The sequence below is a fragment of the Aptenodytes forsteri genome, unplaced genomic scaffold (genome assembly GCF_000699145.1).
Source record: "Aptenodytes forsteri isolate BGI_AS27 unplaced genomic scaffold, ASM69914v1 Scaffold227, whole genome shotgun sequence".
Classification (NCBI taxonomy): domain Eukaryota; kingdom Metazoa; phylum Chordata; class Aves; order Sphenisciformes; family Spheniscidae; genus Aptenodytes; species Aptenodytes forsteri.
The window spans coordinates 3,465,297-3,481,564 of NW_008795365.1; the positions used below are offsets into that span (position 1 = coordinate 3,465,297).

General features: G+C 36.8%; 1 protein-coding gene across 1 annotated transcript in view; it reads left to right on the forward strand.

The window, feature by feature from the left end:
- TTC29 (tetratricopeptide repeat domain 29) overlaps window positions 1–16,268 on the forward strand; it is a 93,204-nt gene that overhangs the window by 19,749 nt on the left and 57,187 nt on the right. Inside the window, exon 5 of the mRNA XM_019472332.1 lies at window positions 10,777–10,962. Within this exon, the coding sequence (XP_019327877.1) occupies window positions 10,777–10,962 (186 nt within the window). The remainder of the gene's footprint in view (window positions 1–10,776; window positions 10,963–16,268) is intronic.

Below are 16,268 nucleotides of genomic sequence, written 5' to 3' on the forward strand. Positions count from 1 at the left end.
AACATAACTTACTCTGTCTTTCTCCTTTGGAATAATTGTAGGGATGGAGGCAGGTAAAGCTCGCACTGCAATCCTGTTTCATAGCTGAGCTGATTTCACTATAGTTGTCTTGTTTCAAGTTGCATTTCTGTTCATTACAAATATGAAAATCTGCAATAAAGCTTCTGAGTTTGGAACCTAAGCTTTTTGACTGAAATTTAGAAACAGACAACTTCATTTAAAAAAGGAACAACAAAAAAAACTTTCAGCACTTAAAAAAATGTTCATTTAAAATGTTTATTTTATATTTACTACGAAAGCCAAAAGTTGTATTTCTTTATTTAATTCACTGTAATTCTAGGCAGGAAGTCTAGCCAGGCCATGATTGGAAGGAATCTTCAGATTTGTCTGGAGTATGACTAAAACCTGAATAGGCACCCCCGTAGCTTGCAGGAGTGCAAGAGAGAAGTATTGCGCTCAGTCTGCCCTGACAGAAGCATACTGCCAACGCTTTGATGTTCAAAAAGTAGTAGATATGGCTTATCTTGATGGGCCTGCTTCCTGCAGCTGCTTGAGGAGAGCGTTTTGCCTCCCTTCAGTGCATGGTATTTTTCAGCGTTACAAACTGATGTGTGACAACGGAGTTGGCAAACACGCTCCCAGAGTCAAGGTGCTGCTGACTGTGCAAGTTTCTGCCCCTATCAAAGGCAGGGGCCCTTTCTCTCGCTGAACCCAGCATTCATTGTGTGCTGGGCTCTGGAAGTCTTTCACCTCTCACAGGGCCAAGATACCACTGGTTGTCTGACTGATTGTATCTTGCCTCTAGAAGAGGATGGATCTCCCAACCTTGCCTGTTAAAGTTGGTTAAAATGAAAGGAAAGAAAATAATGAGAACGTGCCAATAGAGTTGCCAAGCATCTTTACTGAATTGCTAGATCAAGGTATAGTTAGTTTTGATTTTTTCACCAGTTTCAGTGCAAACCTTTGCACAAATCTCTTGTTTGTTTTAAGTGAGGCTTGAGTCACCTGGCACATGAAGGGGTGGATGCTAATTCATGTTGCAGGTGTTAGAGCTAGTAGTGCTGTGAAGATAACATATGAATTATACAGCTCATCAAATACTAATTCAGTAGTTCCACTAATCCCTTAGTTACTCTCTGATTCTAATCAAATTGCTTGGGGCTCTGGCTTATGATCTCCTGACAACTCTAGTTGACACCATTTAAGAAGTGTTCAGCAGTTCACCTCAGCTGGAACTCACTGTGATGTAGCAGTCACAACAGCAGCTGACCTGCATTTGCTCTTCAGCCACCACAGTTCAAGCTTAAAAGGCTGAAAGTAATATTTGGGGCTGCAAACTGTGAGAGTTTCACAGTGTGGCTGGTGTCACTGATATTAGGCTAGCTGAAAGTTTACCTGTCTCAGGTATGCTGTCCTGAGCTAACAGTTGTGTTGAAGAAGAGATAGCAGGTATAAATTACCAAAAAAAAAAATCTTCATGACTTGTAAGCTTTTTGATGAATTTAAACTTCATGAGGGGATTGTTTCTGAACCAGAAGTGGTAAGTGGAAAACAAAACTTCACTTACTATGTCAGTAAATAATTTTCTTATTTGTTATTTAATTTTTCTTATTTTTCTTATTTTTTTTCTTAGTTTTTTTCTAATTTTTCTCACCTGATATTTTTGTATCATAGTGTTGCTGTCTTAATTGTGAATATAACTTTGAACTGCTGCTCCTAAATTTAGAGTTTTATGGCTGTGGCCATAGTGCACAGAGAAAGCTAGGTATTCATTCACTTTCCATATTTATTGGTGGAATATGTTAATCTTTTCATTTTTTGATAGTTTGTAGTTATAGGACATAATAATGCTGGACATAAATTGTTTGCTTGAACAGAATCGGCACCATCCATCACAATGTGGAGGCTGTTATCAAAGAGCAATTATTTTCTCTACTGCTGGTTTTGAAAATAGTGACTTTTTGTTTATCGGTGTTACGTTGTACAGACCGTTTACCTTTACATACACCAGTGAATGTCCTGTCTGTTTTCATTTTTAGTGGAACATTTTGATTGAACTTCAAATCATACAGAAGTCATCTTTTTTTTAATTGGCTATTGCCAATATTATACTGTGTGAAAAGAAATATCTTTTTTTTCTGTCCAACTTAATCTCATTGTCATTGTATTTGAATACCTCCCAAGTATTTAAAAATGGAGAGCTAGCATTAATTCTTGCAGCCTCTCAGAAAAAGAGCTGACAGAGTTATTTTGCCCTAGGTACAGCATTATCCCAAAAAAGCTGGCAGAAATATTGGCAATACTTGACTGCATTCCTATTTGGTCTTTTTTGATGCAAATAATGTAAATGTTTCTGACTTCAAAATTGAGTTGTTTCTAATTATTCCTTGATCTTCCTTCATTATCATGGACTAATCTCTCTTTTTTACTAGTTCTGGTCTCAATAGCCTGGAAAAAAAAAAAAAAAGGAGGTAGTTGGTATCCTCCATCAACCAAGCTCCTTGGTGTAGTTGTAGAGTTTTTTACAGAAGAATGCAGGATCAATGCTAAAGCAATGTATCTACATAGCTCAGCATTTGATGTACACAGTATTTCTTGGCACATGTACGAAAATGTTGGGTTTGCTTTTTTTTTCAAAAAGAAAGTTATATTTTGAGGCCACCGAATGGCCTACCCAATTGCCTGCTTGCCTGCCTGATTGTACTGCTCAGAGTAATTTCACTTAAAGGTATAATTGTCCTTGAAAGGTCTAATACAGTGCTGGCAGGTCGTTGTTGCTATCCCTTTGAAGAGCCGTAGCTCCCTAGCCCCTACTCAGTACTGTTCTGCTAGTTAGCAGAAGGGAGAGTTTGAAGCCGCAGTCCATCCTTGTCTGACATTGAGGGTTGCTAACTAAATATCCTTTGGCTGCTGACACCCTGTGAACAAATGATGACCGTACCCTACAGAGGTGCACCAACTGAATAGAATTCTTTTTGTCCATTTTGTCTAAGACCCAGACAAAATTTGACTCTACATCTCTGTGTGTTTGGGTGGGTCATGGGGAAGAAGTAGGAACAAAGGAAATCCAACTAAGAAGTCTTCTACTTATATTTTGGAATTTTTGAACAGCACCCAGTGTAATGTGTGCCTGGGAGAACAGTTCGTTATAATGATAACATTGCTGTTCCTCAGATAAAAATATTTAAAAGTGAAATTAAAACTTTTAAGCTGGTATTCTTACAGAGTTTACCATATGAATGTAACTGATTCTTTAAATCACTACTTGGCTGCTACAGTCTGTCTTATTGTTTTAAAATGCATTGCTAATTTACTTGTTGGGTCTGTATGCTCATTAGGCTAAGCCACTTCTTTGAATTGTCTCGTCAAAGTATTGTGTGGCTACTTTTATTTAGTTAGTTAGCACTGAGCCTATCAGAAGAATAATTGATAGTATGCAGATTATACCATAAAGCATCAATCGTCTGTTTTAGACTGGGGCCGGCCTCTCAGTGATAGTGTGCCAAATTTGTTTTTTGTCAAATTAGAGGTCACCTGTCCCAGTATTATTTCAGAAGGGCTTGAAAAGTGTTGCTCCTCAGATTACATCTGAATTACATATTAAATGTCGGCTCGTACCCTAACTGAATCCTTACCTAGGACTAGCGGAGGCCTTGAAGAGCTCATACGATCAGTGCTTGCTAGAGTGAGCTGATTTACTTGTATTGTACAAGTTGAAGGGGATGCAAGGCAAGTTACAACTCAAGAACAATTAAAGGGAGAGATGTCTCAGCCATAGGCTCTGCTTTGCCAGAGGAGGGGAGCAAAACCAGGGAAAATGCCACAGTGCAGTGGCTGCAACAGTCAGCACTATAGCGGCAGATCGCTGCGTTCACTGTGCCAAAGCCAGTGCACAGAACCTGTACTTGGGTATGAACATGCCTTCAAAGGGGCAAGACACTGCTTATTAGTTGATCATTGGGGCAGCTGGTGGAGAGTAGGAGTTAAGACCTGGAAGCTTTTCCAGATTCCATCTGCTCCTGGTTCCTGACCCCACGCAACCTTTGCGGTATGCTGTATGCTAAATGCTGAATCCGTGCATGTGCTACAGGCTGCTGACCCTTGTTCTAGAGAATATCAGACACACAGAATTAGAAGGAAGTGTTAACTCGGCTCTTTTTTCCTCGCTTCAGTGTGGAGAAAACTTTTGACAGTATGAGTTATCATTTGTTGTTGTTGTAAGAGGTGACTTTTCATAAAGTATATGAAGAAAGCATGAGTATTTGATGTGTTTGCACTGGAAAATCTTTCTTTGTCTGGGATACTTAAGGTTGAAAACAGAGTCTGGCATTTTACGGTGGAAAGCTTTTCTGTAAGATTTCACACTTACGCCTTAGGCTGGGCTAGAAACATTGCAATAACCATATTACCCATGCTATTTTGGGAAAAAAAAAATGGAAAGAGATTATGCATTAAAAAGGAAAAACATACCAAAACCTCTTTTAATATTTGCTTGGAGGAGGCATAGTTTTGTTTGGTTTTGGGGGGATGGGGAAAGGAACACTGTTTTATTTTCTAAGCAGGTATGTCCTTCTCTACTTAATATTGTATCACAGGAAAAAACGCAGCAGTTGCTAGAGACCAATGGAGGAGTTAATTACAAAAATAATGATCTTACAAAAAGTGAAGTGACTCTGCCCAGGAAAGAAGACAAGCCTTCTCAAAATAGAGCCACTTGTAGAACTACCATTGACTTCAACAGAAGCAGCATTTCTTAGAAAATTTCAGTAGTGTGTTTTCATTGCAATGGTTTGGAGCCCCCCTTTAGCGTGCCAGATTACCAATTAAGTGCCTTATATCGTTATCATTAGACAGCTTTATCCTTACTTGGCAAAATTATATCCTGACCGTTTCCTTAGCATCTTTGTATAGATTGTACTTTCATTGAATATATTCCCTTACGTACCTAGCAGGGTTGGGAGGGGTGTGCTCTGTGTACACCCTGATATCTAGGAAGCAGAAGCTTTGCCTGAAACTTGATGGTGTTAGCATGCTACCCCACAGCAATCTTTCTTCATTTGTGTGTGAGTTTAGCTTATGGATAATCTTTCTGGAAGAAGGAATGATTGGGTGGTCCTCTACCTGTAGGTGTAGAGGCATGATTGTCCTGAGCAAGCAAATGGGACTGATTCTTTGCTGTGTATGGATCCAGGTGGAAATAAACTGATTGCAGCACCGTATTCTATTATCATTCATGCTTCTTTTTGGCCCAACAGCCTCCATCCTGGATCTTTCCGTGTGTGAATTCTTCACAACATCAGCTGTCTTGCTACTAAGTCACTGGTATTGATCTCTCTGGCAAAAGAAAAATGAAACTTCCAGTATTAATGGTGTCTCATTGTGACATCAAAAATTACTCCAGTGACTTAATTGATCTTAGGCCACTCCTTTATATGTCTTCAAGAGTGAATGGTCAGTTATAATCAAGTCATACTCACTAAAAGCAACTAACTGGACTGGAAGATGAGTGTTACCAGCTGTTGAAAAGTTTCTATATGGCCTTCATCTGGCAGGAACAAATGACTGACTGGTGGGTTTTTTGAGTGGAAAATATTGAGCCATAAATGGATGCTGAAAAATTTCTTTCTGATACACGTATTTTAAAAATTAGTACAAGTTCTATTTTCAATTGACAAGAACAACAGCCTCTTTCTTTCCTTCTTCAAGGAAAATACCAAGCCAGGATCTCTTCATGATGTTGTTTTCATCTGTTCTCTATAGACCTTTTCTGTACTTCTTTTCCTTTCTTCCACTACATCCTGTCACAAAGGAGATCGTACAGATGCGGCAGTAGTTGTACTTAAATCACACTAGTATGGCTTGCAGATCTTCTGTATGTTTCTCTTCTCTTATCTTAGCCCTGTTGGGACTGTCATACTCAAACTCCACCTCACTATCCCTGTGCATTGCACTACGTAGTAGTTGTCTAGCTACTAACATGCAGACCATGGATTTGAATGATCCTCTGTTCCATGCACACCTTTGCTTGCCAAGGGAACAGTTTCGGAGAACAGCCCAGGAGCAAAGAAAAATATTGTTCAGTGTGCCAATCAGGGACTATGGCTTGAGCATAACAAGGGGAGATCCTGCTTGACAGTTGAGATGCACCTGAAGAGATCCTGATGCAGAGCAGGAAATACTATATGTGTTTAACATATGGGGTTTAATGTTTGAGCTCAAGTGGAAGGGATTTGATCCTGGCAAGACTTGATAGGGATACTTTCCTTTTGTGCATAGACACCCAATTTCAAAGTTGTTTTCCATTGCAAAGGACAATGAAAATAAAATATTTTGAAAGTTCAGATCAAACAAAATGAAAGAAGTCCACTTTCTGTAATTTGTATTCTGTGACGAAAACATAAAAATATTAAACTATTATAAAACAAATACTGCAACATAGCATGACTTTTTTCTGCTTAATTTTTGTGAAATATTACTTCCTGTAATTTGGCATTGAAAAAATGTTCTGTTGGATGGTTGCCCATAAGATGTGTTCTTAGCCCTGTTTCAGATCTTAAGTCCAAAACTGTGAACTCTCAGGCCTCACCGCCTGCTCCATCAAGTTCTGTTTTTCTGTGTAGCTGCCATTTTGGATAGATGTTCACCTTCATGGTGTTCTCACACTCCTGTGACTTAAATGTTGTGGAAGACCCGAATTTAGCTTCTGCTGTTTTATGAAATTAATGTAATTTTTGAAAGATTAATAGGATCAGCCTTTGAACCTTTACCTATGTGCTTTCTTAATTGTTTCTTATTTAAAAACAGGAATTTGTCTTGCAGGAACTGTTTTACAGTTGCTTGTGTGATTCAAACTTCTCTTTCTGTTCATTTGGTATCACATTCCAGCGCCGTCATTCCCTCTCTGATAAGTGGTGCAGATAATTATTTTTTTGTATCAACATAAAGATGACTTGTCTACATGTATTCTATTATCAGTTGCATAGAACTTGCTATACAAAATCAGAGAGGTCAAAGCTTTAACGACTGAATTACCTATGGGAGATTTTATAGAGGAGAGTATTTACCTATTCTAATATAGGTAAAAGTTCACTTTCACCAAGTCTGACATGCTAGCTTTACCACTGTCAGAATAATCTCAACAAATTTCTTGATTTGTAAATCAGACTTTGAATCCAGAAGACAATACAGCTTTTAAAAGTCTATCTTTTGGGGTTTATTTTATGACCAGCATATCTGGTCAGCCACTGTCCAAGACAATTACAGAGAAATGGTTGTCTTTGTGCACTTCTCATTGTTATTCACCGGCAGGATAGTCATCAGAGGGTCACATTAAAGTTCATTCAATCAAAGCTGTGGCAGTAGCAATAGTCTGCCTCAGGTCAGTTCCATCTCTTGAGATTTGTAGGGCACTACCTGAAGTTATTTGCGTAATTTTATGTAGCATTAGTGCCTTGATACTTTGTAGCAAAGATTTCAAAGGCAACAAATCTGTATATAGTGTTCTACCCCAATGACAATCCAATTATCTTTCCCCTTACTGTGTTCTTGTAACAATATGTATGTATCTTCCGGTATCTTCTAAATTCATTTTCACTTAGCTGTAATCTATATATAATGTGTATTGTTATCGTTATGTTAGTGGTTATAATTAGGTTTTGTATTTCTCTGTTCAAGTGGTTATTTGTTTATGTACTTGTAATTGTCATGGGAACCTCTGCCTTTTACTTTTAAGATAATCTTTAAAAGTCCTCCCCTTGTGCTGCAATAGATGTTCAAGTTGGGATGAGATAAATCACAGCCAAGAACTATCTGCTTTTTTTCATTGAGAGTAAAGGGATCCTAGGTAACCCATATCTATATCTAAATTGGTTAGTTTGGATGAATCCCAACTATGTCTTGACTTCTTCATCTATACATATGTATAGATGTGCTTACATATATATATGTGCACACACACAGAGATAGATATATGTATATTAAGCCCAAACCAGTTCTGTTACTTCCATTCCAGTATCATTTGCAGAGATTTTTTATGAGGCTATTGTATCAAAATAGTCTTAATTTCTAATGTATGAATAAGTTTCATATGATATATGCTCCTGGATATTCTGAAGAAGAGGTACCTACGAGGTGCTTTTTCAGCCTTGAGGGGGAACAAAAGGCATGAAAACTTACAGCCATGAAGAATGTTCTGATTAGGAATATGTGAAGTCTATGTGTTGATAATTATTCCTCTCAAAGCCAAATTTCTAAACTTAAGCTGATGTTTCAGCATGTTTTGGTGTCAAACCTTAGATACAAATGATGAGATAATAATCTAGATGTAATTTCTGGGGTATTTCTATTTTGGTGGTTCTAAAGAGATTGTGAAACATTCTAATTTCTTGGAAGGGGTGTTACCTTATTTAAAATACTAGAAATGGAAATATATGTAACACAAACTGGTTCAAAAATCATAATTTTACATCTTTTAATGGCAATTATTAAAAAGGTAGAAATATGAGGTACCACTTCATGGAGGAAAAACTCTGAGAAAATAAATAGGAAAGCAAAATAATAAATAAAGCAAAAGCAACAAAAAAGTATTGTTTACCATTAAAGAAGAGGAATGAATTTGTAAATCAAAAGACAAAACCAGAGAGTGTTCAAGAATGGGGAAAAGACATTTCAGCTTGATTTTTGGAATGTTTTAAGCAGGTAAAATTCAGCCAATGTTCTCTAAAATGGCCAAGATGGATAAAAATGGAGGAGAAACAAATACTAGATAAACCTCTTGAAGACTGCAGACATGATTTAGGTGGTAACAGGATTCTTTCAGAAGACAGAATAAAGTTCTTGCTGTGCTGTGCAACACACTGAAGAGCTTTATCAAGATGTTCTGAAGTCAAAGAACTTAGTCATGACAACAGAATGAGAGGTTTAGATTACTTCCTATTAGACCATATGTAATTTTTCACTTTTAATTTTGAGACAGAACATGCTAGAGATGAGGCTGAGGAAGCACTCTCTTGTGTGGTGTAGTGATGCATTCAAAGTACTTTTTTGAGTAATTGATGCTGTTTGTTCCAAACAATGCAAGCAACTCACATAGATGATAGAATTTACGGTCGAGAAATTAGTCCTTTTCGAAAGTTGGATTTTCCCCAATTCTTCCTGCAGATAACAAAAGAAGAGAATTTAACTGCATCTTTTGATCAAAGTGTTTTGATATGGTATCATAGTTTTAAAACACTTAGAAAAGATCTGGACTTTGAGTGAGACCTTGCCTGTATTGAAATCAGGTTTTTTTCCCCAGTTGATTTCTGTGTGGTGCTCCACACCCAGGAGTAGCAGGGTTTTTTCCTTTCTTTTCCCCCTTTTCTCTCTTTGTTGAGCAAAGCTTACAAACTGCAGAACTCCTGAAAGCAAAGCAGTTCTGTTCACACATCTAGCTTAACCAAACGGTCTCTTACCTGCTGCAAGACTTGTGGTTCTTAACTCCTTCTTTGCCCGACTACATGAAAATTCTTTTAAGAACTGGCTGTTTGGCTTACATTCATTTAACAGCCACAAATACAGTAAGTAGCCAACCAAAACTGCAATGGAATTTTAGCTAATTATTCCCATTCACATCTGACATGAGCAGAGTTTGGAAAGAAAATTCATTTAGTTTAGCCAGCAATAAATTTAGCTGTGAAACATATATGTTCATGCTGTACTTTATTTTCTCATAGATTCTTCTGCATCATGTAGGGAATATATATTTCAAATCCCCCTTGGGGAGAAGCAGTATGGTAAGAGTTGTCAGGTAAATTTTAGATCTCTACTCCAAATTAATACAGTTTTGGAATAATCTAAAGAGCATTTTTCATGGATTTTTTCTTTTTTTAAAGGTGCTTTTCTGAGAGAAATAACTCTTAATTCTGTAGAAGCTCTCATTCTGTAATTTTAAATTGTGAATAATATATTTGTTGATAATTTTGTAATGCTACTTAGATTTGGGACTTGCAGTGTTTTTATAAATTTTAGGGATAGTGTGTGTTCATTTAGCTGTCTGAGATGATAAAGTAGGAACTAAATGTGTTTGGTTTTTTTTTTTTTCCTCGGATCATAAAGGAGATCTGTGACTTTGAGTCTCCCCTGCTTTCCACATTTGTTCTGAGAGCAATACCTTGGTGAACTGTCTTTTTCAGCACAAGGTGTAAAATTTCAATTTGTCCTTTAATTTCTAAGAGTGATAAGGTACTAAAAATGAGTATATACATGAAAACTCAAAGCCTTTCTTGTTAGTCTTACTTTGAACGTTTAAAATGGTATGAATTAGTGGACTGTGTTTGCAGAGTGTTTTGTTTGGTTCTTTATCTCCATCACCACAGTTGCTACCTTAGACCTGTTTTGAAAGCTCTCGGTGCCTCTTCAGGTCTCAGTGGCTCAGACAAACTCTTTTGCAGCAGTGACTGTGTGCTTTTTTGCTCACTCTAGCTTCTCTCTTTTGACTAGCCAATGTCTTATCCAGGTTTTGCATGTTTTATTGAACTAAATTTTGGTTTTGCATACAGAAATGAGAGCAATTTATTGTGGTTTTGCTAAAATAAGTTTTCAATTCTGCCTAATTTGTAAGGTTATCACTTTCCCCTTATCTTTCTTTGAGTGGACATGTAGGAGAACTTGGTGGTATTTGAGTGGTGGAAATATAAATAGCTCTTTATTTTCATTATATGGTTATTGTTGTAATATGTAAGATTTCTGAAAGCTGATGATAATCTAACATTCTGATTGTAATTTTTGTTTTTAAAGGGCACTATGAGGAGGTTTACGATAACCAACTTAACTTGGCCTACTGTTTCAGTGACCCTGAGGACAAATGGTTAAGTAATTACTTTTATGAGCAATGCTTTAACACTGCTCAACTAATAAAAATTGATGGTGGGAAAAGAGAGGCACAAGCACATGCAAATATGGGCCTCATCAATGAGGAACAAGGTAAGTCACGTATCATAAAGCTACATTGTATCAGCATGGAGGCAGTCATACTTGGCAATTTGTGTTTCATCACAGGGCACAGTATTTCAATGTAAAATTGATTTGCAACCATAATTTAAAAGAAGTTTTTAAAACTGTTGCAATTTTAACTTTTGGAGCAGCAAATAGGAAGACAAAGAAGTCTATAATTATTCACAGACCTGTTTCCTCTGTTGACATTCCATCTACAGTTGAAAGTACTCGGATGAAAAACAAAACACATATTTAAAGGAAGCATTTTTTTAGCACAAAGGTTCTTTGCGATTGACCTTATTTCCTTTTGCTTGTTTTTGATGAGAGACTGGTTATGCTGCCTCAGGCCACAGGTGTTTGAGTAGGATGGCATCTGTAGTTACGCAAACTGGCTTGATTTAAAAGAGGTATGAACACGTAATTCAGTTTAATCCTGCCTCCAGTTTACACTTGGATAAAACAGCCTATATTTTCGTGTTCTTTTTTTAAAAACTACCTTCTGGTTCTCTTGACTGAAAATGACACCCTGTTTGTTTGTACGTGACTGCCACACTGGTGTTTGCTTCAGAGTTATACCTTACAACAAGCTCTTTTTCGCCATTCATGTATCTGTATCCTCAAACTGGGAGTCTCTGAAATTAGAAAAGATTTTAATAGAAGTAACTAGAATCATAGAACAGCCCAGGCTGGAAGGGACCTTGAAAGATCCTCTGGCTCAACCTTTCATGGGAAAGGGAGCCTAGGTGAGATTATTTTAGCACCCTGTCCAACTGCATCTTGAAAACCTCCAGTGATGGGGACGCTACCGCATCCCTGGGGAGGCTGTTACAGTGAATGATTGTTCTCACTGTAAAAAAATATTACTTTCTTATATCAAGATGAACCTTGTTTCTATATTTAAAAACATACGTTACCTTTCATGGCAGAGGGGTTTGTGTGTGTATAGCAGTCTGGGTATAAAAAAGGTGTTTTCCTATGCTTGTATAAAATCCTTTCATGTTGTGGGAAGACAAGCGATGAGTGAGCCTCAAGTCACTGAATAAAACCAGTTCTAATTCCTAAGTGTACTGGATGCCTAACCATTGCTTCAAATATATGTGATTTGTGTAGTCACTACATCTTTGTTTTTAAGTTTGACTTTGTGGGTTGAAACCATTCCAACTTTGAGCTCAGGTTGTGGCTGGTTTCTCAGATAGAACGGCTTTTCTCAGAAAAAAGAAGATTCACAGAAATTGAAATATTTTGTGGAAATAGTGTAGTTCCAGTAAATGTCTGACAGAATGGCCGTGTTTTGAAAGATGTCCTAATTTCCCAGCAAAAACCTGGACATAAAACATAAAACCTGCAGGCTTTTTTTTTTTGTTTTTAAATTGAAAGGTTATTGTCCTGTTTTTTCCCCATGTTCTCTTAAAGCTGAAACATCACACCTTTTTCAATATTTCTTCATATTTTCTAGACTGCTGGCCATTCACACTGTTTTTCTCTGAACTGTTGCCATGTCTATCTTGCCTGCAACACCCAGAGCTGGATTCAGTTTTAAAATTTGAGTTCATACCAATGATCAATAAAACGGAAGGATTACTTTTCTTACAAGTTGTATTTTTATTTGTGTTTTCAGGTGTGACATCTACATTCTTTGTTTCAGCATAAATTGCACACTCATATTCAGTTTATGCTCTTCAGTAATCTCTCAATTCTCTTCTGAAGAACTGTTAACTAGCCATTCTGTTCCCCATTCTGGGATCACCAGTTAGTTCTGCCTAAATGCAATATGTTGCTTGCTTTTTGCACCGAGTAGCATCCTGTGTTTTGTAGGTGGTTTCTAGAAATTGTCAAGATTGTTTTGAATTCTGAAGTTGTCCTTCAACATGCTTTCTCTTCTTCCTAGTTTGGTATCATTTGAACATTTTAAAAAGCATTTTTCTATCCTGTAATTCGGATCCTTAATGAAGATACTAAGTAGTAAACTGGACCTAGGACAGGCACCTGTGGAACCTCACTGAGTACCTTTTTCCATACTGGCAGTGAACTACTGATAACCAATGTCTATATAGGATTTCCTGACCAATTTGCACTCACCTAACAATAGTTGCAGGTGAACTATGCTTCCATAAAGGTTTACAAGAAAGTTATGTGACAGTGAGAAAGAATTTACTAACTTAAATAGAAGATTGGTTTGATGACATTCGCTCTTGATGTATTGGCGTTGGCTATAACATTTTCATGTTTTCTCTAAATGCTTGGGAATAATCTGTTTGACTATTTATTTATTCCAGTATTGTTCCAGGAATTGAAGTTAAGCTAAATCCAGTTTCCCAGTAAATAAGATAGCACTTGCTTAAAGCCCAGCCAGTCACAACCAAGTCATTTTCACTTTGAGTGAAAAATGCTTCATTAGGTTATCTGTCTGATACTCAGTAGAATAAAATGACTGAAGTTGATTAATTTTTTTGCAACCTTTTCACTTGGTCTTTCAGTTACTAAAAAATAAAATTATAAGAAGGTGCATAAAAGCAAACATCCCTATCTATTTGTAGCTTCAAAGGCTCATACTGTTATCGAACTACTGCCTAAAAAAAAGGTAACATTTCCTACTTTTATGATGTGTTAAGCAAAAGTTGTTGAATACTTAAATATCTTTAAGCCCATTACAAATGCACGTAAGTGAAGTTATGAAATACACTCTGAGGTGCTCAGAGGAGGGGAAATTTTATTTCCCTGCTGTAAAATATTAGAGACTTCCAGAGGAGAGGCGGCTTATTACCGTTGGTAAGGAGGGATAAAGCAAGGTGCGCTTTTCACTGCCCAGGGTAAAGTTCCACTGAATCTGTAGGGTCTGTCTCTTGCAAATATTTTATTTCCATAGAGAGAGGTGAAAAAATGAAGAAGCTGAGAGAGTAAGCATAGGGTTTGCTTTGAGGGACCACTGAGAAAAAGACAGCAGAGGTATTCCATGACTTTTTATTTTCAGCGGGTGAAAAATTAAATCACAAGTTCTGATTGCAGAAAAAGTGTAAGAGCAGATGTTGAGTTGGCATTGTATAAAACTGCATGAGTATTAATGGTGTTATAACTAAAATTCTAAACATGCTATTTTTGATATTAGAACGGATTGATACAGCTTGTCAATTAAATGGTCTTTTTTTGTTCAGTTATTTATAATGCTGTTATCTAATTTGTTTGTGAACTGAATGAGTCAAATGCCCGCTTCCCGTGGGGATATATACATACATACATACATACAGGAATAGATACACGTGTATAGACATGGATGTGTGCATTAATATATACATATAGGAATATGTATGTGCACCTATATAAATACAGGGATGTGTGCAGGTATGTGAATGATGCCTAACATTTACATGATACTTTCATCTGATTTAAATCAGCATATCTATATTAACTGCATTGATTAATAGCGCAGCCAGGAAGATAGGAGAATTTACAAGAAAGTCTTACAGACGTTCATGTGTGCATCCTTTTAGATGTAAATGTCTTCTACCAGTTCTTTTCAGTTCTCTCGCCCAATAGCGTATTTTTTTATTATTTGTGTGCAGAAGCTGTCTGTGTATGCTTAGGACTGATTGCTTGGGAGTATAAAGTTAAACATGTACTTGTAAAGATTGTTGTTTGCCTTGGAAGCAAATCAATAAATTTGCTGGATAATTTTTGTGTAATCAAATTTGAAGTTCTTTGACTTTCAGCCTGGTCCCTGTCCTAAAGGCTGGATATAATCTGATGTTCATTAATCTTCAAAGCTAAATATTTGAGGTGTCAGTAGTGTAGACTTCAGCCATGATATTTGGATGCAGGCGATTAGCGGCTGTCAGTACATAATGGCTGTCAGTACATAAGGAAAAGAAAACAGTAATAATTGAGTAGCCTGCTACAGACATAAATGGAACATTCTGCTTGGAGCAGACGTGATTTTAGTCGCAGTTCTTTGCAGAATGAAATTTTAACCTCTTCTTTAAAAAAAACTCTGTTTGTAAAATAAGGTCTCTGTTTACAAGTTACCCAAATGAGATGCTACTCATTGATTATTGTAGGAGTGTTCAGGTTATGATACTGTTCAATTAGCTGTACTCACCCCATAGTTTGTCTTTCCTCGGGGGCTGATAATGAATTGTTTTACTAGTTTGGTTACTAGTCTTTTTCTCATATAGCTGTTAAACATGCCGATGTCACTTTATACACATTGAAAAAGCGATGTAATATTTCAATGGTTTTTTTTTCTCACATTAAAACCAGCATTACTTGTCATCCAAGTAAACACAGGCTTTGTGACAGAATCTCAGTTAAGAAAAATTAATTTTAAAAATTTTTTTACTTCTAAAAACACATTCAAAGCACAGGAATAGTATCAGTCATTATAAAAGTGTGCATTTTTCTGCATATCAGAGAACAAGAAGATTATCATAGTCTGTGATAGTTCTATTATGTTAGTGTAAATTCTGCTAAAGTTAATTGTGAACTTCAGGTTTACACTGTTGTGTCTTGCAGAAGACACACAGTCCGAGTGTACCGATAAACATAATGGCTAGTGCTAGTTTGTATAGGTTCTTACACTGCTAGCACTCATCATTACAATATGAGTGCTTTCTGTTTGGTATTAAATGGTTAACATCTATCATGCATGAAATGATGTAGACCTTAAATATATGCATCCCAAAGTTTCAGATAACTTCTATCAGTAACAAAAGCAGTCCAGGAGAAACAAGGAATTTGTATGTGTAGGAGCTATTTGCTTCCAATAGGTTATAACAAAATTAGATATAATATATTTCTATATTATTCAAAAGCATAATAAGAACAGATATCTGAAAGTGTACGTGTTCTAAAAGCAGCCATTGAGGCCATTGCAAGTAATACAGGTGTTTGTATAAGTGTGTGTATATAGATGTGTATGTACGTACATGTATATATACATACACGTCTATATACAGACATATATATGCATATATATGTACCCACACATTCAAATATAGCCAGTGCTTTGAAGCCAATACTTCAGATACCAACATTTCAATCTTAATGTCAAGCAATTCTGCATTTGTGAGTGTCATGGTTTAATTTCAGTTGGCAACTAAGTACCACGCAGCCGCTCGCTCACTCCCCCCCCACCCGGTGGGATGGGGGAGAGAATTGGAAGAGCACAAGTTAGAAAAAACTCGTGGGTTGAGATAAAAACAGTTTAATAATTGAAATAAAATGATAATAATAATATGATAATAATAATACACAAAGCAAGTGATGCACAGTACAATTGCTCACCACCCGCCGACCGATGC